Source organism: Pavona decussata, unplaced genomic scaffold (genome assembly GCF_977016875.1).
Source record: "Pavona decussata unplaced genomic scaffold, jaPavDecu1.1 SCAFFOLD_135, whole genome shotgun sequence".
Lineage (NCBI taxonomy): Eukaryota > Metazoa > Cnidaria > Anthozoa > Scleractinia > Agariciidae > Pavona > Pavona decussata.
In genome coordinates this window covers 388,391-412,407 of record NW_028145548.1, presented here as the reverse complement: position 1 = coordinate 412,407, position 24,017 = coordinate 388,391, and the positions used below count along the sequence as shown (strand labels likewise).

At 37.9% G+C, this 24,017-nt stretch overlaps 4 protein-coding genes and 1 non-coding gene across 5 annotated transcripts; 3 read left to right on the top strand and 2 right to left on the bottom strand.

Moving 5' to 3' along the window:
- Positions 1-662: 662 nt before the first annotated feature.
- On the top strand, positions 663-6,088 carry LOC146467490 (kelch-like protein 20). Its single transcript, XM_085125763.1, has 6 exons — positions 663-1,721; positions 2,362-2,639; positions 3,855-4,052; positions 4,555-4,776; positions 5,634-5,892; positions 5,982-6,088. The coding sequence occupies exons 1-5, from the start codon at positions 889-891 to the stop codon at positions 5,888-5,890; spliced, it is 1,788 nt and encodes a 595-aa protein (XP_084981889.1). The 5' UTR covers positions 663-888; the 3' UTR covers positions 5,891-5,892; positions 5,982-6,088.
- Positions 6,089-7,161: 1,073 nt separating this feature from the next.
- LOC146467489 (kelch-like protein 17) lies at positions 7,162-7,830 on the top strand. The gene has a single exon (XM_085125843.1). It carries the CDS (start codon positions 7,162-7,164, stop codon positions 7,828-7,830), a length of 669 nt encoding a protein of 222 aa, XP_084981969.1.
- A 2,295-nt stretch (positions 7,831-10,125) lies between these two features.
- Positions 10,126-13,738, bottom strand: LOC146467488 (uncharacterized). Its single transcript, XM_085125792.1, has 5 exons — positions 13,489-13,738; positions 11,978-12,069; positions 11,623-11,686; positions 10,839-10,898; positions 10,126-10,603 (listed from the first exon to the last, which is right to left on the bottom strand). The coding sequence occupies exons 1-5, from the start codon at positions 13,709-13,711 to the stop codon at positions 10,497-10,499; spliced, it is 546 nt and encodes a 181-aa protein (XP_084981918.1). The 5' UTR covers positions 13,712-13,738; the 3' UTR covers positions 10,126-10,496.
- Positions 13,739-13,783: 45 nt separating this feature from the next.
- LOC146467486 (inositol-tetrakisphosphate 1-kinase-like) lies at positions 13,784-23,803 on the top strand. Its single transcript, XM_085125787.1, has 12 exons — positions 13,784-14,008; positions 14,155-14,179; positions 15,575-15,700; positions 16,256-16,373; positions 17,075-17,173; positions 17,795-17,838; positions 18,292-18,384; positions 18,589-18,658; positions 18,794-18,867; positions 20,629-20,715; positions 21,729-21,810; positions 22,477-23,803. The coding sequence occupies exons 1-12, from the start codon at positions 13,902-13,904 to the stop codon at positions 22,587-22,589; spliced, it is 1,038 nt and encodes a 345-aa protein (XP_084981913.1). The 5' UTR covers positions 13,784-13,901; the 3' UTR covers positions 22,590-23,803.
- Trnaa-agc (transfer RNA alanine (anticodon AGC)) lies at positions 22,035-22,107 on the bottom strand. Its single transcript has one exon. It is a non-coding gene; the product is annotated as a tRNA-Ala (tRNA).
- Positions 23,804-24,017: the final 214 nt, after the last annotated feature.

Sequence of the window (24,017 nt, the reverse complement as noted above, 5' to 3'; positions counted from 1 at the left end):
CCATCGATGTGCTCATTTTTTCAAGAAAACATAAACGCGATTCTAAATCTCCAATAAAACACTATCACGCTCCAACTGATTGACTATACGCCTATAAACCACTGAAACCACTAAAGCTAAACAGGCTTTGCGTTTTATAAACTAGAAACGAAAGCTGTATACCTTTTTACTTATCAAAGGTGCTTTGGCTTTCCTGAAATTGGAAATTTTTACCGCGAAGACGGTATGACAAAACCAGGACCAACACAAATTCCGTCCAAAATTTGAGCTGCAAACCGCCGAATTTTGACGCAATCTGAAAGACAGGAGCCAGATTTACGAAGCGTTGTTGAAATGCATGTACACAGTTTCCCAACAATAATTCATTCTGTGTTAAGATTATTTTTACTTTTTTTTACTTACGGCATTCAGGATCTTTTGGGACCTATTTGGTTTTCGGAATAAACAAAAATTGAAGTCTTCCGTTTATTCTGCCGCTGATAGAATGATCAGTTTAACGGTTTAAACAAAATAATGGGAATTGCGGTCTTTTGGGAAGATTTCCGGTTTAACAGGAATAGGCAAAATTGGAAGCTTAGTGACAATAGGACGCAGTGCAAAGTGTTACTCCTGACCGATATCAGAATAACAGGTATTTTTCCAAGAGATTGCGCCCTAGAATACCAAAATAACAAAAAAAGCAATAACAGGAAAATACAAATTTGCGCAAGACTTGAAGCTGCAGACCGCCAAATTTTTGAACCAATCAGGAAAGCGGTTAGATTTTCAATAGTGGCTTGATCAGCATTATCATCAGAATTAATTATAAAACATCATATCCACCTGCAATCGAGCTGGTGGTACAAAGTGCACACAAACTTCAACAAGCGTCAAAAACAAGCAGAAAACATGGATTCCTTCGCGCAGGGTTCCATAAACGATCACATTTATTTGAAAACTTTTTTCGATAAGATGAACCTGATGAGAAAGTCTGAAGTCCTTTGTGATGTGGTGCTTATGACGGAGAAGGGCAACACAAAATTTTATGCACACAGAAGTGTGTTGGCAGCGAGCAGTTCGTATTTTTACAACCTTTACACAGGGACGTATCTTTCTAGATACACGAGAGAGACGGTCATAACAGGAATTACAGACAAAATACTTGGCGTTATTTTGGATTACATTTATTCCTCTGAAATCGTACTCGCTGAGTTGAGCATTGAAGAGATTTTATGCGCCTCTTTTCGGCTCGGTTTAGATTCGCTGAGAAAACAGTGCGAAAACTTCCTTCTACGAGATCTGTGCGTCGAAAACTGCATCAAAATGACGAACATGGGCCGAATTTACTCCTGCGAAAGACTCATTAGTGAGGGTCAGCGCTTTATAATCGATAATTTCTTGGAAATTCAAAGCTCACCAGAATTCTTTCGGTTACCGAATAAAGAACTGGAAGAAATAGTTGCAGACGACGACTTAAATGTGAGAAATGAAGAACAAGTTTATAATGCGATTCGTGCCTGGGTAAACTTTGATGTGCTGTCAAGACGAGATGTATTTGCCGACTTGTTGAATCATGTGCGGTTACCATTCATCGCTCGTAAGTTTTTACTCGGCACAATCGATAAGGATCCGTTGGTGACGTCATCTTCGGCAAGTAGAGAGTTGGTGGCCGAGGCATTGTCGTACAAGATGGCGAGTCAAAGGGATAAAAAGCTTATGCAGAGCGAGAGAACTAAACGGAGGTGAATACTGTTATAATTTCTAGCTTTCCTATGCATCGTTTTTGCTTAATCTTTTATTAGAGCGAGCTGCGGATTAATTGTAGAAATTGTAACTGGTTCTGTGTTTCCTCGCCGCCAGTAATTCTTGACAGCGGTTTTCAAAGTTTACCGCGCTTGGCGCCCCTTGCTGAATTTACCTCGAGTTCTGATTGGTTCATTACGTTACTTACCTTACTCCGCGTATATGAAATATTTTTAAGGCGATTCTAGGTTCCAAGTGGGATGGGGTAGAAATACTATTTTGGAACTGACTTGTATATGCAAGTTTCAGATTTAACCTCAGAACAGACTGTGTTTATAATGCTCAATATTTTTTTGGGTGAACGAACAAACTCCTGCTTGCACACAGTGTATAGCACGTAGGTGATTCGCAAAGACCAGTGTCCACCAGCTTTCCAATCGAGATTAATAAACGATTTTGTCATTTCCCATTGCTCAGAAGCCTCGTAGCTGTACTAGATAGGACTGAGGGTGGAGGAAGGGGCGAGGGGGTTGGAAGAGGACTGGTAATTGGTCCGATGTGTTTCCTTTCACTTTGTTTTATGATACGTACATGTAGTTGTCAATTTATGTCAACTTATATTTTGTATGAACGTATTAGGTGGAAATCCCATTTGATCGACGTTATCATCCTTGCTGGAGGCGTCATCGAGAACGGAGCTCAACCATGCTGCCACTGTTTCAATCCGCTGACCGGGAAGTGGTACTTCATGTCTCCACTCATCGACAGTCGTTTGAACTTTGGCCTTGCCAGCTCACACAGCTTTTTGTTCGCGGTGGGAGGCTCCACAGTCGGAGAAAATATGAGTATGCTATCGAGTGTGGAGAGACTGGACCCCAAGTTTAACACATGGGAGAAACAGTCTTCACTTAGAGAAGGTAAACCTATACGTGCAGACGTCTCCTATTTCCTTTGTTGCACTCGGAAAAGGGACGAGGGGGAGGGGTCGGCTGTACACAGGCTAGGTAAACTCAGTGTGGCAAAGAAAGTGGCGGGGTTGGAGGTGGGGGGGGACTGGGAGGGAGGGATTGTAAGTTAAAGGGGAAGGTAAGAACAAAAATGGATGCCGGTTGTTTCCCGTTAAAACAAACTAATCTGCTGACTGACAAGCAATCACTGAATTCAAATTGAAGTCGATAAAATCAAGGAAAGAAGGTTCTTACTTTGATAACATTTGCAAATCGGGGGGAGGGGGGGGGGGGTAAACTCTGGAGTCACCCAGATCCAAGGCCCTTCCCTTGTTGGCACCCAGCCGGAAAAAAATGTTGATTTAGCCAAAATTTTAAATTTTCCAGTCGTTCCAAACTTGCACTGATCTCATTGGTAGATTAAAAAGCGAAAGTGACGGCACAATGATGGCGCAAGAAGAAAACAAAATGGCAAAGGAAATCTTGTGAAAATGGAACGGAAATTTCCGTTCCATCTTGTTGGAACCAAAAAAGAGGAGTACGTCCAAAGGTCGACCTTCTGTTTCGAAAAATTTCCTTTTGATCCGCGCGTGCCATTTGTATTTCAAGCGGTTAAACCAAAAAAATTTTGGTTAAATGTAAAGCGCCCCTGGTCCTCTTTATTTTTTGACCCTGAGTCCTGGAGCCCCTAAGCCCCTTTGGGACCCTAGCAATATATTAGTCTTTCAAGTGGTTTGGTTTAATTTGATTTGGGGACGTAAAGAACCCCTGATGATGGAGCGAACTGTGAAGACCTTAATAAACTGTCCTGTAGAGAGCCGGGTCTTCCTGTTCCCAGTTGTTCATAGGCCGATTAAGCTAATCCTGGATTAATGTGAACTTTGATTCAAGTTTAATTACTAATCGGTAAGATTCTTCCAAAAGATTTTTGGCCCTCAGTTTTGATTTAGACTTTTCTTTACCTTTAGTTTGAAATATTTAAAACCACTTTCAAAGAAGGAGATGAAAACCTCGATTAACTTTTTAATCGTCGATTAGCGTTAATCGGCTTTCGAACATCCCGGGCCTGAAGGCCAAGCTGTATCTTTACTGGGCTAGTGATGAAAAACACCTAGAACATACGATGACCATCCGAATCGGAGAATGAAATGTCATAAAAATTTAAATAAAACATCGCTGTTTCAGGACGCCTCAACCATGAAGCCGTAGAGCTTCACGGGAAAATCTACGTTGTTGGAGGAGTCTTGGAAAGCAATGGCCAAGAGCAAACCATGGAGTGTTATGATCACGTGACAGAGACGTGGAGTTCGCTTTCCGCTCCGCGTCAGGCCCGCTACCTTCACTGCTCAGTTGCACTAAATGATTATCTCTATGTGATTGGAGGTGAGGGAGCTAGCTAATTAAATAAAAGATGCAACAGTCTTAAGCCCGGCGCTATACCTTCTTAGAATAAATCTACTAGTCTACTAGTAGGCTACGCTACTCACTACTCACTATCTATTCTGTTATAGATAGTGAGTAGAGTGAGTAGTGCCTAGCGTGACATATTTTTATCATTATTCAATAAAAGCGTGAACCTGTCTTGTTGTTAAGTTTTGAACGACTGGTAGATTTACACTAAAAAAACTGGATTATTCGCTCTCAATTTCTATCGTGTGGTAGTTGATTCGGGCTTCGCCCTCATCAACTATCACTCAATAGAAATTTCGAGCTCATAATCTAAGTGTTAAATAACATTGTAAACATGTAGATAGATAACCTCAAATAAACGACGATTAACACAAGTTAATAGGACCTAAGTCTGAGATCTCCCTTGTTTTTGCCTTCCTATTCCTAACCTGTAAATACCATATTCTTGACTAATAATCTTGAATCGGTTCTTCAGGGGTCTCCAAAAACAATACAATTCTGAAAACAGTGGAAAGATATGACCCGGAACTCGACAAATGGAACAACGTCACCAGCCTTAACACCCCGCGGAGTGGAGCATGCGCAGTAGTACTGATGGGTCAGATCTTCGTGATGGGCGGAGGATCGGACTTCCGTAAGATACTAAGCTCGTGCGAGATTTACGACCCTGGAACAGATCAATGGTTCCGTGGGAAAGGTAGCTTCCTAAATTTTAATACGTTAACCTATCGGGCGGAGTGGTGCGAGACAGCTGTTTTCGCAGGTTTACTGACCTTTGTCACTCGGCGGCCATGTTGAGTCTTAGGAGAATAAAAAGCTTTGTTTTGGCATGACAACACGACAAGCCTCCCACTAAATTTTCGTCATATGCAAACTCTTTTGCTGGACGATAATCCTGCTGGTATACGTTGCGCGATCAATTGTTGATCTGATCGGCTTAACACTGATCGGCTTAATACAAATGATAAGAGAAGCAGAGACCGATACAACGTAGAATTACGTTTTTTAAAACGTAAAGTGTACTATATTTCGGATGGCCAGACCAGCCTTCTTCAGGTACAATGAGAATTTACATTTGGACATGCGCTTATATAACAAGTATTTGCGCAATAACGGAACTACGTAAAACTAAGGTGATTGACAGTATAAAAGATAAAGCAAATGAAAAAATAAAAATAAAATAAATAAATAAAAAGGGAAAAAGCAAGTAAATTTCTTCGCGAATTCTTTTGCTTTCGTTTGCTGAGCCCACATTCGCCTTGAACATGATTTTAATGCTCTGGTTCGATGCCCCTGTAAATGTTAGCAAACGTTTTTGTTTATTTTCTTAAAAGGCGCCAACTTCAATAAAGGATTTTAAGAACTCAAACATAATGAATTGGAAGTTAATGGTAATTCTTAATCAGGTCATCAAGTTCTCAAAAATTCGAAAACCATGGTACAAGCTTTTCAGTCGTGTGATACGAGACAAATCACCTGAAACATTGTTTTAGTGTAACACATCATGAGATTGCCTTGATCTTTTTGATTAATAACTTCCTTCTTTTTATACAGAGATGCACACCAAACGTGATCGCGCAGGTGCCACGGTTTTTGGCGAGAAAATCTACGTATTCGGCGGATCATATGGTCACGTGGCTGTGACGTCGGTGGAGTGCTATGATCCCCGTGAAGATGAGTGGTCCATAATAACTGAACTGCCGTATCCTCGGTATGGCTTCCGGTGCGCAGCAACTACTCTCACCAAAGACATGATGGCGGAGGTGCCACCAGAAAAACCGAAAGCACGCAGTGTGGAAAACCTGATTTAGGATAGCCTCCCTCGCAGCCGTTCTGAGGAGAAGCGTTGCGTGACGAGACACAGAACAGCTGCAAGGGAGACTAGATTTAGGACGGGAGGGACGGGAGGAAGAGAATTCAATCCATCGTACCGAAAAAGATGGCACTGGTACATTTGCCCCCCCCCCCCCTCCCCAAACGCTCATAAAAACGCTCAGAGAAGTTCCAAAAATTTTAAACCTAGCATACACAATGTTAATTGTTTGCACAGGGACGAATTTCGCAAAAATATGGCTTTCTACGTGCCTGTTGCCTGTGTTAGGTTGGCAAGGTATTGGCCGTAAGATGTTCAGCCACCATCTTTTTCCGCGGATTGGATTACAGACAAACCAGCTGTAAGTGTACCCTCGATAGTCGAGCCGAGGGGCCAAAAGCCCTTTGGCCAGCTGTTGGTCGCTAGGAGAGACTCTGGGGTCTGGGGTGCCGCAGGATTTCTGCGGATAAAACAATGCAAGCCGGGAGCCGTTACGGGCAGCCATGGGGTTTTGTTCGTTTTTCGCTGTTTGTCAGGCGTTCTTTTTTTCGGGGAATGTGAAAGTGAGGCAGCGCGAGAGTTTTTTTCTTTCCTTCTCCCGACCGCCGGCCCTCGCGCTGCCTCACTTTCGTAGCCTGTGAACAGCTACACTTTCATGCTCTCTGAGAAAAAAGAACGCCTGATCGCAGGTTACGCTCTCGTCCCAATGTCTTCTCCCTGTTATGATTTCATCGTACCAATGAGTTTATTGCCACAAAATTTGAAAGAGAAAGAAATAAAGTTTAAAAAGCAAACCCTTCTTATTGTTTCTAGATCTGTCCCTGTCTCGTTTTCCCAGACGGTGTTTTCCGACGAACATAGGTACGTGACAGCAAGGCCGCCTCTCCCCTCCCGTCCCTTCACTTCAAAGACGTCAAAGTTTACATAACTGGATCGGAGTTTGGGACAAAATTTCTATGGATCAGAACGGCCCTAGAACAAAACTAGTACAGATCCCAAATGTAAAGGTACAGCTCAGATCCTCACCTGTGTTCGCCTTTCGTGTGAAAAACAAACAGACAAACAAACAAACAAATAACAACAATAATTCGTGGAAAATAGTCTTAAAATTCTTTGTTTCTTTTTTGACTTCCGGTTCCCCTTTAGCTTTGGCGGGAGAGAAACAAGGGTTGGCGGGAAACCATACGGGAGTTGATCAAGAACTGCGCCTACCACGCGGAGTAGTAGCTGTTTTTACTGTTTTTCATTCCCGAAAGTGCTTTATCCAGGATGGATGCCTTATCAGAGCCAATCGTGAAAACAAACCCACAACAATTTTGCAGCGAATTCATGAAAAGGCTCAACATCCAGCGAAAGAGGGGAGACTTTTGTGATGTGATCTTGAAAGTCGGCGGGGAAGTAGACAAGGATGGAATCGAGATGAAAGCCCACAAAGTCGTGTTGTCTTCTGCGAGCCCGTTCTTTTACAACGCTTTGAGGAGCGACATGAAAGAAAAGCAAGATGGTGTCATTCGTTTGATGGAGGTACGAAAGTGTTTTATGGATTTAGTCCTGGAATATTTGTACACAGGTCATGTCGACATTACCAAGGGAAATGTGTTCGATTTGATCGAGGTTTCGGATTACCTCATGCTAGCCGGTCTCAAGGAGTTATCCGAATCATTCCTTTGTGGTAACATGACTTCCTCCAACTGTGTTTGTGCTTATTACTGCGCTAAGAAATATCGCTGTCAGCGACTTGGGAATGAAGCGACCATTTATATTTTAGAGAACTTTGTTTCGGTGTCACGGTCCGAAGATTTCCTGAACTTGAGTTCTGTGCAAGTCGAAGAGTGGGTCTCAAGAGATGACCTTATCGTCAGAGGCGAAGAGGATGTTTTTAGAGCTGTTCTGAAGTGGGTGGAAAGAGATGAAGGCGCTAGAAGTGAATGTTTTTAAGATCTGTTTCATCACGTCCGGTGCGTGTTTGCCTCGCGTGACTATCTGTTTGGGGATGATAGCTGAAAACCGGTTTGTTCAAGAAAACAGCAGATGTGTGAAATTGGTCTTCTATGCCTTCAGGTGGATTGCAGGAGGAACAGACCAATATTTCTTTGAGCAGACACCTAGAGATTGCTTAAAGAACCATGAAGAAGTTGTTGTTGTTTGTGGGAATGATGGGTCAACTTTGTGTTATGACCCTGCAGATGGAAGTTGGTATGAGCTGGCAAAAATGCAGTCCATTACGGTAACCCTTGGAGTAGCCTTTTGCCGTGATAAATTGTACATTGTTGGAAAAAGTAAAAATGGTGAAAATCTTGCTGAGCGGTATGATCCTTCACTTAATTCTTGGGAAGCTATTGAACACCTCAACGAAGACACAAATTTCATTGCTATTGCAACTTTCCAGGGTTGCATGTATGCTCTAGGGGGGAAAAACAGTCAAGGGAACAGGTCAAATATTGTGCAGAGGTACAATCCTGAGGCAAATCAGTGGCAGGGGGTGGCCTGTCTTAGCAGTCCTAGATCAAGTGTGTGTGCTGTGGCTAGTGATGATCATTTATATGCAATAGGGGGGATGGCTGATGGCCTCAGAATAAGTGAAATTGCTGAGAAGTTTGATGTAGAGACCAACAAGTGGAGTAGAATTGCATCACTTCCCGAGCCCAGACTTGATGCTGATGGTGTATCGTACAGACAGAAGTTGTTTTTGTTTGGAGGCAAGAGATCAACAAGAGGATGTGACATGTATGACATTGAGGCAAGACAGTGGAGCTTAATTCCCAGTTTGGCTGCACCCGTTCATATCGGACATGCTGCATGTTTGAGGGGGCGGTTGTTTGTGCTGGGCGATCGCAATCAAAGAGAGGGTGAACCTTTGGAAAATAAAATATCATTACAAGTCTTTGATGTCAACAGCTGTGAATGGGTGTTATGTAGAAGCAAAGTATTGGACAAAAAGCTTTTCCAGATTTACACTGCAAGAATTTCAAGAAGGGTTCTAGAAAAGGCTCCTCAGCTGTAGGAAAATATCTTCTTAAAATCATGCAAAATTATACACAATTTATGCATAATTTGCATTGTGGGAATGGTAGGTCAACTTTGTGTTATTGGTATGAGCTGTAACTCCCTGGTAAGCATAATTATGCATTCAAAATTTTCATTTCTGCGCAGGGATAATAATTATTGGCAATGATGCCACAATATTCTTAACCTAATTTCTCTCAAATTGCTACTAATCTGCAAAGAGTTTTTACTGCATGAGCTGTGTTCACAGGGGCAGATTGAGGAGTCTTCAAGAGGAGGGGACCAAACAAGGAACACTAAACAAATTTTCTTGTAGTTTGTACTCTATCACATTAATTGGAAGTTTCAATGAAATATTTTCCATACAATGCCACTTTACATGCAAGAGTATAAAAGTTAATTTGAGAAGTATCCAGACAGTATGCATCCAGAGCATGCACTCCACAAACACGTGGGCACCTACAAAATACTCTTTCCTAAATGCCTTTTATGACAAATGCTGTTAATTTGCAACAGCTTGATGTCAAAATGTATCATTTAATTAAGGTTGGCCCTGTTCAGCACTCTTCATTTGCCCAACTTGATGTCTCAGAAGCAAAGAGTAATTTAAAATACTTGATAGGATTTCCTAGAAAATGTGGGTTACAACTTCAGGTCAAAGGGTGCCTAGATGCCCTTCAAACTCCCCTCAGAACTTCTACTGACTCTTGACATGTTTAGACTGGCACAAAGAGTTTGGGGCATAACTCACCTAAAGTGGTTTTTAGATTGCTTTCTGTTGTTTTAGCTCAGGTTTGCGTGATTTTTTGCATGCGGCCTGCAATTTATTCAGGAAACATGACCTTGATGTTTTCTCTGCTGTTTTTTGCTTTGTTTTGTGATTAAGATAGGAACATGGCAATAATCATGGGTTGTTACTTCTCAATAAGCTTAGGCTTATTTTGAGCAATTTCAATTATTTTAAGACAAAAAGTCACATATGCCTCTTGCTCAAAACCTTTCATTTTTTGTTGTGTTTAAACTTTGATCTGATGTGTTATTGAAAAGTGAAGTAGATTGTGCACATGACCTGCAATTTGCATAAAAAAACATTACCTTGTATTAAGTATGCTTTTTATTTTTACATTTTCAAGAAATGCGGTGTTAAAATTTTGAACTGGTACACAATGGACACAATGAACGATTTTCTGAAAAATTATTGTAAGTGACCACGAGAGTCAACAATGGTTTGCTGAGAATCATGCTATCTTTAGCAAGCAGATTTGTTTTTACAACTTTACTCAAATCATTGCTAAGGACAGCTTGTGACAGAAGTCTTTACCAGTTCAAAACTACATGTTTGCAGGTTGTGCCAGGGTTGCGTTTGATCCATTTAGTAGTCCACTGGTTGTCCTTGCAATAAATGACAAATGTAAATCCATTTGGTAGTTGCGTTTGAACTTTGCAGTTCACATGTTATTGACAAGATAAGTAATTTACAGTGTAAAGCTTCCTTGTTCTTCATGTTTGTCAACTCCTCTACCAATTAAACAGTTTGCAATCATACTGTTGTCTCTGCCTGATCCTTGTCTTCCACGACTGAGTGCTAGCAGTAAGCTTTAAGGAAGATTTTGTTGAGCCTTTGTTTCAGCAGCGCTCTTCTTTTCAGCTAATTTTCTTTCGGCCAATTCCTCCTGCAGCACTGGTGCCAGTTTAGGAAGAATACCTGTTGATGACAATGATTATTAGCAATATTATAGTTACTTCATTAACAACTGAAAACTGTATCATGTAACTGAGTGCCACATTTAAAACTTTCCCTTTATTCTCTTACATTTATCACATTATTGATCCTAGCAGTATGCAAGAGGTATGTCACATAACGAACCAAAATGTTGTAAGTTGTTCTGTATCATAAATTATAAATAATTATAAACAATTGATTTACTATGAATTCTTACCTAATCTCTGTGATATCTTGATTGCTTTCTCTAATTTCCTCTGCTGTTTTCTGCAGACACCTTTCAAAATTTGACAGAAAATAATTAGAATAGAATATAATTCTGCTATTTGGCAGTTGGCTATTCAAACCCTCTCTCTACGGAAAGACCCCTCCTATGAACTCAAATGTTTGGTAGCAGGCTTCCAAAGCTGATACTCTTAATTTTGATCATTTGAGTTTTTCAAAACTAAGTTTTTAGAGAACACGTAGATGGCAAAAATTGTGAAATGGCTATACCTGCAGTTTGATTACATGTAGGACACAAATCGGATGAATTTGAATTGAAGACATTGGCCATTATAACAAGTACGGCTAACAACTTTGCAGCTATTCAATAATGGACTCAGGTCATAATCTATGGTGCTTTTACGATCGCGTCTTGCTGTTTTGGCTCAGATATGTTGGATCTTTTTGCCCTAAGATTATCCACTTTTTTGCAGTTTGTTAGGTGTAAAAACCCACGATTATGGGCAAGATTTCTGTTTTTCTCACAAAACAAAGCTGAGAGCAACACATCAAAGCAAGGTTTCCTGAAGGAAGCCACATGTAAAAAAAAACTGGCAAATCTGAGCTAAAAGTACAACAACAAAAACAGTCGAAGAAGCCCTTAGGTTGATTTTGCCCCAAGCCCTTCGAATGATTATTTTGTTATCTAAAATTCAACTAACAAAAGAAAAAAAACAAAACAAAACAACAACAGAAAAAAGAAAAAACCAGGACAATTGGAACAAAACTTAAGGTACCTGTTACTCTTCGGCTGAGAATGTAACCTCTTGGAGACATAAACTGAGACAAAAATAACACATCCTATGGAAGAGAAAAGGAATTTATATTATACAAAAAATTACACTTAGATTACAAAGTTAACATAACTCCTTTTAAGAGATCTTTCTTAGTTATTAATAAAAAGTTAATATACAAAAGATGCACCAGACAAACAGAAGATGTTAAACAGTCTCTTAATGTTTGAAAGGACCATGCTTAACCAACAACCACTTGTTAATCCATCCACTTCATTCACACAGCCTCAAAAAGCCTTGTGGTATTAAAGAGAGGATAAACAAGAAACTGGTTCCAGTGTCATGATATTCAACTTACTTTGTAAGTAAATGTTATATCCCTGCTGCAGATTGGACAGCCAATGTCTGCTTTGTTTATTTTTTCTTCTGTGAGAACTGAAGCCCTGACTCCTGAAAGATTATAACAAAATAATGAATCAAAGGCTCCTGTGAGCCAACTCGTGGATGCAGATGACACATCAGTAATTGAAATTAAGACAGCTATGTACACTACCTTGAAAGCTAAAAGAAATTATATCTTTGCCCGATCATGTAACGAGAAATAACCATTCTTGTACTATAAAAATGATTGTACACTTATTCGCGCCCATTAAAAAATTTCCACGTTTTTTTATTCAAAGTTCATTCCGACACTTCACTAATTGAATTTGAGACCACACTTTGTGGAAAAACGAAAAAATGTAACTTTGCTCAGATTTAACGAAATGAATGTCAAATTATTCTCTAAAGATTGAATAAGATTATTCTGATGCGGCATGAAAAACATTTTCACATGTTTTTTGATTCAAAGTTCATTCCGACACTTCACTTTGAATTTAAGACAACGCACTTTCACTGTGCATGTCTGAAAGTTAACAACCGAACCAACCAACCAACCACCGACCAACCAACCAAGTGAAAACCCCACCATCGCTATAACTCATTCATTGCGTATGCGCGCATTCACAAAGCCAGGTAGTACTTCTGTCTTACGATGCCTTATGCAAAAGACCATGATCGTGCACCAGTATGCCAAGCAATTTGGAAAAACCACATCAAAGATCTTTGGTGTAACCTACATAAAATCCAGTCTACACAGCATGGCACATGCACAAGCATCATTAGCACACATATTGCGTGCATGCCAAAATTTTACTGATGCACGCCAAATTTAGTCGACTGAATTAACTTGCTGAAAATTGACTTTAATGTTAATTTTCCTCTCTAACTTAAAAGTATATGACAAAAAAAAGTACTGAAATGTAGCAACCTGCATGCGTCAGTGCATGCCAATAATTTCTAAGATCATCCTACAAGCAGTGCACACCTGTAAAACGACTTTAAACGCACAAGATCTTGTTGAATTCTGTCATACTCTGTAGACGGTCATAAAATGCAGCCTTGAATAGATGGCTATGTTTAGTAAGTAAGGAGCTGTGTAAGTAGTCGTAGGTTGAAATATCATAAGTTTAACATTTTAAAATAAGGTAAAGCTTACATGTTATAGGCTGTGTACATCTGCCTCGTCCAATGGGGTGCGTCGATGTACACAGGCTAACATGGGCATGAAAAAATTATGAACTTCAAAGTTCAGTTTTGTTATTAACATTTGAACCCTGTGAAGCATAGATATTCCGGGTGAAATTTTACTCGATATGGTCGTTTAATTCTTGTAACTACTTCATGTAAACTAAGGTAAATAAACTTCACTTGTTGTTGTTGTGTTGTTCCAGCTTTCTGACATTAATTTTCAGTTAATCTCATTTAAATTCATGTTTAGTTAAAGCTTGTTGAACAGATGTGAAATTGAAGTAAAATATGCTTACTCACCAAACCAGCTTTGCAAACTGAAGTGCCTGACACCATTTAGCACACAAATTGTTTTTGCTGGTATCAGATTGCTAGCTCTTGGATGTTTCGTTGAAAAAAATACACATTTAGAGTATTTAGTAGAAGAAGAACTTAATAATCGTGATATACAAAGAGAGTTGAGTTGGTTTGTAGCAACATGGCCGAGGAACTTTACTCGTGGAAGCAAGCCAGAGGCAGCCATATTGAAAACGGTAAGGAGATTGGAGACTAAATTTATAATGTGAATCGCAGAAGGGCGATTGCTACCGCGGGCTCGGCCTCATGTGAGTCGTGATGGAGTTTACGAAGGGATGTTATTTTGTTAGGATGTTATTTTCATCGTTAATTTGGAAGATTATTACTTAATTGACGAGGGGAGCATTTGATTGACAATGTTTTCGAACAGCAACGGGCTTCTCAAGCCAAAGCGAGTCGGCTTCTTGCTTAGTCGTCGTAAGATGAGAAAATCTATCTTCGACACGTTCGCACATTTGTGTGGGTATGTGTTATCTCCTGGTTATCTATGAACTTACTTTTGAGCTTGTTTTTGAGCCTTAGATGTGGATTTCTGTGATTTGTTTCTACCTTTCGCGCTTAAGGTCTTTCTCAAGCCTCATTTTTTTTATTTTTCTCATTGCACTTTAGAAAAACTGGAATAGATTTGATTGAGGTAAGTGACGTTGTGCATATCTTCTATTAAGCTTAAATTAAACGGTCCTTCCAACTCCATCCATAGAAAATCTTTTGCTCCATTAATCCCTCTAAAGTTTTGTTTTGCTAATATTGGAAATGATCGATCGACTTCTTAACGTATATATCGAACCTTGAATTAGAACCAAGCGTTTAAAAAGTCCAATCTCGATCTAGAAATATCCCGAATCTTGAACGAGAAGTTGTAATTATTCGAAATTAAATTTGGGCACATTGAACTGGACCTACTTGTGAATGGTGCTGAGTTAAAATTTTATGTAAAGCGTACACCATTGCGCTTTCGACCTAAGGAGACGAAAATGAAATAACCGCATTTTTCCGAGAGTATTGACCGAAGGTACGTTGTGTCATTTTCGAGAGGCGTTGTCTTGTCATTTAAAATGTTACGTGATTTCAGTAATTTTGTTTACCTATTTTGGGTTCTGTAATCAATGCTGTATTGATATTATGCACGTCTGCAAACAGTCATTGTCATCATACTTAAGTTGAGTCATCATTATTATAAAATTTTGTCTGTGGTTTTTTTAAATGCAAATAATTGGGTAGTTTTGACTGTGCATTTTTTTAAGTGTCACAAAATAAAATGGTTCAAGGAGTTGTGTTTGTTACCAAAATTGGCCGTTTTCTGAGTTGCATTGAACCTTCATGTTAGTCATGAATGAAACCTAATTTTCATATTATAAACTATACAGAAAGCCTCACTTTCATAATGAGGTTCAAACCAACTCAGAAATGGCCTTTTGTTTGGGTTCAAGTATGGTGCACTTGTCTAGCTTCCAGTACAGATCTATAACTACACTTTATTACTGTAGTCGGTAAAAATCCATAAAACATCACACTAACCATAATAAAACTGAAAATACAGAATTAAAGAGAGTTAACCAGCTAAGTAATGTAACAGTTTAGATTAAAAAATCTTTAGAGAAGTACATCCTTAGAGAGGGTAAATCCAAGCTCTAATAGTTCTAAGAAAAAAAATAAAGTTAATTTCTAGTCTTATGTTGAATGGTGATTATACTGCACCCCCCCCCCCCCCCCCAAAAAAAAAAAAAAAGAAAAAAGGAAAAACCCAAGAGCAAATTGTCATATCTTGTTCCCATACTTTTCATGTAAAAGTAGCGGGGAGAAGTTTTTAAAATATCAAGAAAATTCACATTGAGTGATCTATCCTTAATTTGCATGACCTCAGGGGTTAAATAAGCATTGATATTACACGGAGAAATTGAATGCTGATTACTATTGGGGCTTAAAGGGTTAAGTTAATAGAGCTTTTAATTAAATTTATTGCTAGGCATGTGACTCTTGCAAGTTTTTCTTTTCCTAATCCCCTTGTCGTTACTTGTGTGTTACTCAGGTTGACTTGGACAGACCGCTGGAGGAACAAGGTCCGTTTGACCTGATCATTCAAAAGCTGACGGATTACATGGCAGCTGCTATTGAAGGAAGCAAAGATGCCATGAAAATACTGAAAGAAGTTGAAGTTAGTAAATAATCAACAAACTGTATTCTTATTCTGATTTCCAAAACACAACACGAAATGGCTCCTCCACTAACCCCCTCCCCCTCTCCCCCGTTCCCCAGCAATGTTTTCATGTTGCAGTTTTCATGCACATGTATAATCCAAGTGATTCTAGTGGCTACTGACATTACTTAAGCCAGGGGGAGGGCAGCTTCTAAGAATTCACAATGACAGCACCACTAGGCTTTTGGCAACTAGTTATGATTATCCAGAATTAAAATGTACAGTGCCAATGCTATTTTGGTTTCAATACCAAGAATACATATATTGTCCATTACTCCAATAAATAAATGACTTTAAAAACTTAGATTTGTATTCCTCTGAGGATTTTTTGAAACTGGGATTCAAATATTGTATTTTCTATGTTGTCACTTAGGGGAATGAATAACTTAAACACTTATTTGTGTTTTTCTTAGATTACTTTCAAAGTGGTGACAGTTATACAAGCAGAGCACATAAATGTTATAAACATAAAAAATTTGCAAATATTAATTTGTATGTTTTTCTATACTTCAGATGTACATTAAAGACCACCCAGAGGTCATTGTAATTGACCCAATGGAGTCTGTCCGTAAATTGTTTGACAGAACAACAAGTTACCAGATTATGAAGGAATGTGAAATCCTAGAGGAAGGTTGGTTTTAGAAGTAGTTGAAATTCCCTTTGTAGTTGCTTAAGTAAGATTTGAATATAAACTCAACCAGTGCTGCCCAAGTAATTCATTTGAGCTTCGGTGATTATTGAGGTCACACGATATCAATACAGTAGCCATTAGTAGACTGTTAGCAGTCCTACTTTTTTCCTCAGATCGCACGTGCAAAGCGACGGGTAAAATTACGCAAGTTAGAAAAGTGAACAAGGAGGGATTTTGCCCTCTCAATCCAGTGATCACCCCTGTTCTGACAAGTGTTTCCTCTAGAGTGTTGCTTTTGTGTAAAAGGCAGAACTTAGGAGAAGAAAGAGACTACCATACTCGCAGGCTATGCCATTAGTTCCTGTGGTAGAATTCTTGTAAAATTTAACCTTCACAATATAAAAGAGACATGCATGAATGTGTGCTGTTTTGAAGCTTCAGTCAGATTTATTTATTTTATTCTCTATCTTAATCCAAACAACAGAGACAAACCAGACTGTGTGCCTCTCTTTTACAGAGTACTTTTAATCCCTTGTCTGAATACTATACACAAATTTGTCACATCCTATACTATGGCACCAGAAATCAATGAACCCTGTGTGTTTTTTAAGTCTTAATTAGTTTTTTGTTTAATAAGATAGTTTATTTTGCAGTAATTGTTGAACAGATTTAAATAATCTTAATTTCATTTTTTTTTTCAGGAGTAAGAGTGCTTATTCCAAATTTTGTACAAATTGATGTGCTGGATTATAAACAAAACTTGATGAAAATTGAGAATGCTGGTGTCTCATACCCAATGGGTAAGTAAACATTTGGCTGTTCTACCAGATTGCTACAAATTAGTTCTAATTTGGCAAACAAACTCATTTTAATCAGAATTTAAGTGGGTTAGTTTCTAAAGAAACTGTGGTGTTGCATTGGAGGGGAGTGAAGACAAATGTTTATTTAAATAAATAGCAAGTGCTTTTGAAATCCAAAAACACAATAATTGGGAGTGACGATGCATTTTTTCAGAGATAATTAATCAACATTAATTCTTAAAAGCTTTAAAATACAAAACAATATACATGGAATTTTTTCAAACTTGAAACTTAATAAATTATTGTCTCTGAAAAATGCATGGTTACCCCCAATTTTCTTTTTGGATTTCAGTAACACTTGCTAAGATCTTGTTTTCCCGCATATTTAAAAAATGCGCAAAAATACCTTTGAATTAGCAGGCATCTTCCTTTTTTTTCCATTATGTTCTCGTGCTTGTCTTTTCCCGCCTCGACTAGCTTTGTGGCTATTTGCGGGACAAGCCCGTTATGTTATCTGAATTTATAAATAAATTGTTATTGAAGTTGTTGTTGAAATCAGAACTTCACAGTCTATCCTGAGATGCATAGAATGCAGTTTAATTCATATTACTATTTTTTTAGTGTGTAAAACAGTCATTGGGCATGGATCTGAATCATGTCATGAGGTAAGACAGCATATTAATAAATTTATTTGCTAAAATGCTTAACACACAAACATACCAAACATTTCAATGTGTTTCCCATTCTATTTAGGATCTCTTGTTTTTTAGTTGATCACCCAAACGTATTTTGCTCTCAAAATGATGAGGTTCATCATGCTAATTTAAATGCATGTACCAAAGAACAACAAATTTGAAGCCACTTTTACTGGATGTCTATGATTTTGGATTTGACAATAATGTGTAGTAAAAGAGTATTCAACAGATCTTTTTGGAAGTTCCTTTAGCTTTTGTACCAGCTTACAAAGTGATAATAATTATCACTTTGTAATTATTTATATAAATTATATAAATTATTTATATAATTTAAACTTTTAGGGATAATATTGTACAGTAGACCTACAATATTAGGAACTTTGGGCTTCAAGGAGAAATTTCATAATTCACCCATTCTTTCAGATGGCAGTGATATTTAACAAGGAAGGACTGAGGGATCTCATGCCTCCATGTGTTGTTCAACAATTTGTGAATCATAATGCAGTGCTATTTAAGGTAATGATATTGCTGGATTTGAAATCTTATGGACTTAAATATAACTCTGTCTGGTGCTTCTTTTAGGGGCTCTTATGTACAAGCTAGTATAAATAGAAATACAAGTTTGCTTGGAGAGGAATAATATATAACTTCCTGTAGAGTCTGTAGCAGTGTGATTTATAACTTTACACATAAATTTGTTTTAATTTGTTCCTGAAACAGGTCTTTGTAGCAGGCAATAACCACTACATTGTTGAAAGACCTTCAATAAAGAATTTTTACAAGAGTGATGGTAAGTTCCAGAGTTTCAGTTGACTTCTTAAGTTTTAAGCTTGATTTACTTGATCTGGTTATAATGATTATTTTTAATTAGTTAAATGATTTATTTTCACAATGGCATTTTTATTACTGTTTCTCCTTCAAACAGCAAAGGATAAGAAAACAATATTCTTCTCATCGCATGATGTTTCTAAACCTGATTCTGGTTCTTATCTCAGTGAGGTGAGCAATGCACTCCGTCTTCTTGTTTTCCTCGATAATGGTAGATTGCTTAAAGGGGCAGTGTAACCTATATTTTGTGTCATTTATGAATATGTGTCATTATGAATAATGTACTGCATGTATTAATCTATTATGCGTCCACTGGCTGCTCCATTGCCAGATTAGCTTTGCTAATGGCAGTTATGCTAATTAAAGATTAATTAAATTAAAGAAAGCCAAAATTATATTTGAATTGATGGTTCAGTTCAAAATAATGGTTCAGTTTTGTTAACAACAACACTACTAGTGCACAGAAACCAGTATTAGTTATGTTTCGCTGTGGGTGGCTTGGATGGAAATGGATTACAAATTGAAAAAATTTGCCAATTTTTGATAACTTTGCCAGAGTTGATAACTAAGGTAATTTGGCCACCATCAGAGCTCTGGCGAAGGGCTTAAAAAAAGGCTTGTGAAATAGTTTAAACAGTGACTTTGAATGTTTATTTTGTTCGTATTCATTTAATCTGCTATTTGTTAAATTTGAGTGATTTCTGGTCAGCGGTCGTTGTTAGTTTAGTCTCGTCATTGCTTACGTCACTACTCGGGAAGATACTAAACACGTTTTTTCGCACCGGCAAGACCGCCATGTTTGTAATGCTGTCGAACCAAAGTAAAATATAGTTGAGTTCCTATCACTGCTGTATTTCCTGCTTCCCCACAAGGCTCGCAACCTCAGCACTTGAATCTCCTTATGGTGGCCAAAACACCTTAGTTATCAACTCTGTTGATAAACCAAACTTTTCTTTTGGTTAGTATTTGCTAATGAAGGACTTTTCCAGAAAGCATTCACTATCCCAGAAGCACTCAGTAAGAATAGTACCAATAATTATGATTTCAAACTTGTCATTTGGTTCAACATTAAATAGCTTAAGGTGGCTGGTACTGGTTTCCATCACTTTGCAGCACTTATACTTTTACTTAGAATCATCCATTCTCTATCACTTGTTAGTATAAATCTACTAGTGTTCTATCACGAATGCCGTTCTCTGATTGGCTGCGTTACTCGCTATCTATTCTGTGATAGATAGTGAGTAGCGGTTTTCAGCAAAATGGCGGCCGCTTCCTCGCGTTTTCGAAGTGTCTGCAATGAGGATATAGATAATTTACTTGTTTAGTTTTGCACGACTAGTAGATTTATACTAAAACAATTAGATTATTCGCTCTCGATTTCTATGCGTGATAGCTGATTCGGGCTGCGCTGAAACGTCGGCTATTAACTTTAATTTTCGCTTGCTTATGTTTCAAGAAATCTTTATTGATCAAAATTTTACTTTCAAGTGGTTATAACTAAAAAAACGAGTACAGTGTTCCCCATGTTTTTTATTATGGTACTGTAATGAGCGTGTTTAGCTACAATTTTTTGAAAATTTTAAAAAAACTTCTACCAGAGCGGTTCGGAGCCACATTAAATTTTCGAGGACCAGTCCCCAATCCTCTCTCCTTCACATGTCTATAATTTGTCACTTGTGCTCAGTTGACGCATTGATTAACCCTAGACAGATCTTAAGAGAAAAGGGGGTCTGCAAGCAGACTATTGTGTAGGGGTTTGAATGATTCATGCCACCTTTCAATGCTAGTTAACGCTCTTATTGAAGTACATTGTATATGGCTTGTCATGTTTTGCTAATGGTGCTGGTGAAGTGCCCGGGCAGAGAGGGGAAAATTCAAATCTTATCCTGTAAAATTTGTGTTTGTAAGACAAAGCTTTGCTTTTACTTATAGTTGGATGAAAATGACAGTGAAGACAGCATTACTACCCCAGATGAAAACCTTGTGTTGAAACTTGTACGAAAACTTCAACCTAAATTGGTAAGGCACTTTTCCATGTTCTTAAAGTTCTAATTTCTCTAGGATTGCTACATCTGGATTTAATATAAATCTGATGATAAATTTGGATGCCAGGTTTTGGTCAGAAGGTAAACAGTTCTTTTAGAAAAAAAAATCAGTGACTGTCTGAAAGGTCTGTCTCACTTTCATTAAAGTGCCCCTAACCCTTCAATTTGTTTTCTTTTGGTAGATTTCCATATCTTTCAAGAACTCATTTTCGAAAAAGTTTTTGAGAAATATTGAATCCTCTTTTTTTTACGAGCGCTAGAAGTGAAGGCAGTCTTGTCGATATTTTCACCTATCGTTCGCATTAGTCCCCCACTCGGCCAAATGTGTCCAAATATGGAGTGTGATGTAAGAAAAGGACATTGTGCAAAAATTTTCGAAAATTCGCGGTAATGCTTCAATTATAAACAGAGAAAATGGTTGGAAAATGCGTGGTTTTTGGATGCAGTAACTCTCGAAATGTAGAGAAAGGAATCAGCATGCGTAAGATTCCTTCTGATAACGATCCGAGGCCTTTTCTTGCGTCACAGCTAAGAAAGTGTCAAATATCGGACGCTTCTCATTGGCCCATTCCTAATGAGCCCACGAGGCAAAAATTTGTCCAGTGGGGCTAAAAGCGCGCAAAAATTTAAAAATTTCGGTAACTTTTAGCGCTCGTAAAAAAACAGGATTCAATATTTTTAAAACAATTTTTGAAAATGAGTTCTTCACAGATATGGAAATCTACCAAAAGAAAACAAATTGAAGGGTTAGGGGCACTTTAATGGATATCAAAAAAAAAAACAGTACAATTTTGTTAAATACTATTATACAAAATACTCTTGTACAGTGAAACAGTGTTTGGTACTAGTGATGGTCAGGTTAAAAGTGACTGCAGCATAAAATACCACATACCTGCACATATCAACCACAGTAAACTCAGTGCTTGTGTCAGTCATTAACAATTAATGATAATTATTGTAATTGTTTTGTTTCCTCTCTCCAACCAGAATTTAACCATGTTTGGCATTGACATTATTGTTGAAAAAGGCACTGGGCACCATGTTGTCATAGACATCAATTATTTTCCGGGTAAGTCTGTGGTTTTTGTATCTGGTTTGTAATTATTTTAGCAAAGAAGTGATCATGGTTTGTTTACAGGTGCTTTTGTTTTCTTAGTCACTGTCTTGTATGAGCTGCACCTTTTGGGTGAAAGTTGAAACTCATTCACAAGAACAACAGGCAACAAAAGAATTTTTTAAATAGAAGAAGGATCCTTGCAGTTAGTTGCGAAAAGAAAGCCTGAAAATTTTTTTTGGCTTGAACGGGATTCGAACCCATGACCTCTGCGATGCTAGTGCAGTGCTCTACCAACTGAGCTATAAAGCCAACTGGGAGCTGGTCATATTATGAGTTTGTAATCAACCCGTGAAGGATGAATAAATGAATATGAATATATGATATTTATTCATCCTTCACAGTTATATTATGAACTCACAATCCCCAACAGTCAGTCCACTTGATAGCTCAGTTGGTAGAGCACTGCACCGGCATCGCAGAGGTCATGGGTTCGAATCCTGTTCAAGCCTGAATTTTTTTCAGGCTTTGTTTTCACAACTGCTTAAGATGCGTACTAACTGCGAGGATCTTTCTTCTATTTCATCTTTCATCCGCAGTTCCAAATATATGTTTCATATATTCATATTCAAAATAACTTGTTCATGATTGTGTTTTTGTTACTCTCTTCTCTTTTGATAGGTTATGAGGGAGCGCCTTCATTTCCTGTTGATTTTGCAAAGTACGTCCATGACTTACTGGACAAGTCGCATAAAAAAGAAAGAACATCAACAACGCCAATACTTATAAGTTGACGGCACAAACTCTGTGGTAGATGTTTTGTCAGTCTGTATAATACACTGGGTAAAATTTCAAGGCGTAAATAATGACCATTATTAGGATCATTCCATGGTTGAATAAGGCTTTGGGAAAAAACAGTCTAGTTATGCATTTAATTAGATAAACTTAATATTATTGTCAATGTTTGACTAATTAGAAAAATGTACTTACTAGGAAATCATGCACCAAATGAATTTTGTACTCAAATTTAAAAAAACTAAGAATACATCTTTGACTTTCCTGTAAGACAATGCTAACTGTCAGATTAATTTAGGTTAGAACAAAAAGTTTGTTTGTGGATTGCAGGGCTCAGAGCTCAGAGTAAAACATGTTGGAGCAATGTTTCCTGAAGTAATTCACGGCCACATGAAAAAATTCTGTTGAATCTGAGCTAAAACAACAACAAGCGATCTGAATGCATTTTGGTCAGTTAGGTTCTGAGCTCTTCAATTTACTGAAACTGCCCAATAACACAGTTTAAACCTTTTTCCATTTCATGTAAGCAATGTGTTGCTTCTCAGGTATAGAATTCTAAACTGTCTTTCCAATTTTTTGTAGTTTTTATTTGATCAACGTAAAGGTCTTACAGAAGTGCCCATGTCCTGCCAAGTAATACTAATAATTATTTTCAAGCGAAGCAATTGTCCTTAAGACATGTATGTAGATAAATTTGTGATTTTGTAAAATAATACTCGCATGTCAAAACTGCATATATACAACTCATTCACTTCAAAATCATTTTCGTGGCTCAACACAATGAGCAGTTCAGCTGTTGCTAATGATCAACAAATTCCAATTTAAGAATTTGGTTACATAATTATTGTACCTCAAAATGTTGTAAGATTTTTAGTAGATAGTTGGAACCACACTGACTCAGGTTATTAAAACATTTCAAGTATGTCAGATTTACAAATTTTTAATTTGTTGTTTTGTTATTTTGTGAACTTTTTAATTTCAAATTTGTGGGTGTATTTCGTTGAACATCAAGGGGGCTAAAAGTATGCGGTGGTTTTAATTTGTTTCGGGTTTGAATTTTTTCATGCCAGTTTGAATTCCAGATTGTGGTTATGGGTCTGCAGGACAAAGAGAAATACAAATTAAACTGGTTTGAAAAATAATGTTCAAACTGGAAAAACATCAGACCACCTCAACTACATTTGTTATAATTATTAAACAATTTAATTTGTTGTTTGGTTTGTCATATCCTCACTGCTAAATTGTAAGTTGGAGTTAGTTGCCGAGCGAGACTAAGAGTGCGTTTCTTTGGGAATATCTGAATCCGGATTTGTGATCTCAGATCATTCGGATCATGGTGTATCAAAGGAACCGACGAATCCACTCTGGATAAGGATTCGTCGGCTCCTTTGATGCACCTCGACCCGAGTGATCTTAGATCAAAAATC

Excerpts from the sequence above, each read along its gene's own strand:
- LOC146467488 (XM_085125792.1), bottom strand. The coding sequence starts at position 13,711 with ATGGCTGCCTCTGGCTTGCTTCCACGAGTAAAGTTCCTCGGCCATGTT. Across the intron at positions 12,070-13,488 it reads CAGTTTGCAAAGCTGGTTTG|GAGTCAGGGCTTCAGTTCTC; the intron begins GTGAGTAAGCAT and ends ATAATCTTTCAG. Across the intron at positions 10,899-11,622 it reads TCTCAGCCGAAGAGTAACAG|GTGTCTGCAGAAAACAGCAG; the intron begins GTACCTTAAGTT and ends AAATTTTGAAAG.
- LOC146467490 (XM_085125763.1), top strand. The coding sequence starts at position 889 with ATGGATTCCTTCGCGCAGGGTTCCATAAACGATCACATTTATTTGAAA. Across the intron at positions 1,722-2,361 it reads AGCGAGAGAACTAAACGGAG|GTGGAAATCCCATTTGATCG; the intron begins GTGAATACTGTT and ends TGAACGTATTAG. Across the intron at positions 4,777-5,633 it reads TCAATGGTTCCGTGGGAAAG|AGATGCACACCAAACGTGAT; the intron begins GTAGCTTCCTAA and ends CTTTTTATACAG.
- LOC146467486 (XM_085125787.1), top strand. The coding sequence starts at position 13,902 with ATGTTTTCGAACAGCAACGGGCTTCTCAAGCCAAAGCGAGTCGGCTTC. Across the intron at positions 14,009-14,154 it reads ACGTTCGCACATTTGTGTGG|AAAAACTGGAATAGATTTGA; the intron begins GTATGTGTTATC and ends ATTGCACTTTAG. Across the intron at positions 21,811-22,476 it reads AGACATCAATTATTTTCCGG|GTTATGAGGGAGCGCCTTCA; the intron begins GTAAGTCTGTGG and ends CTCTTTTGATAG.
- LOC146467489 (XM_085125843.1), top strand. The coding sequence starts at position 7,162 with ATGGATGCCTTATCAGAGCCAATCGTGAAAACAAACCCACAACAATTT.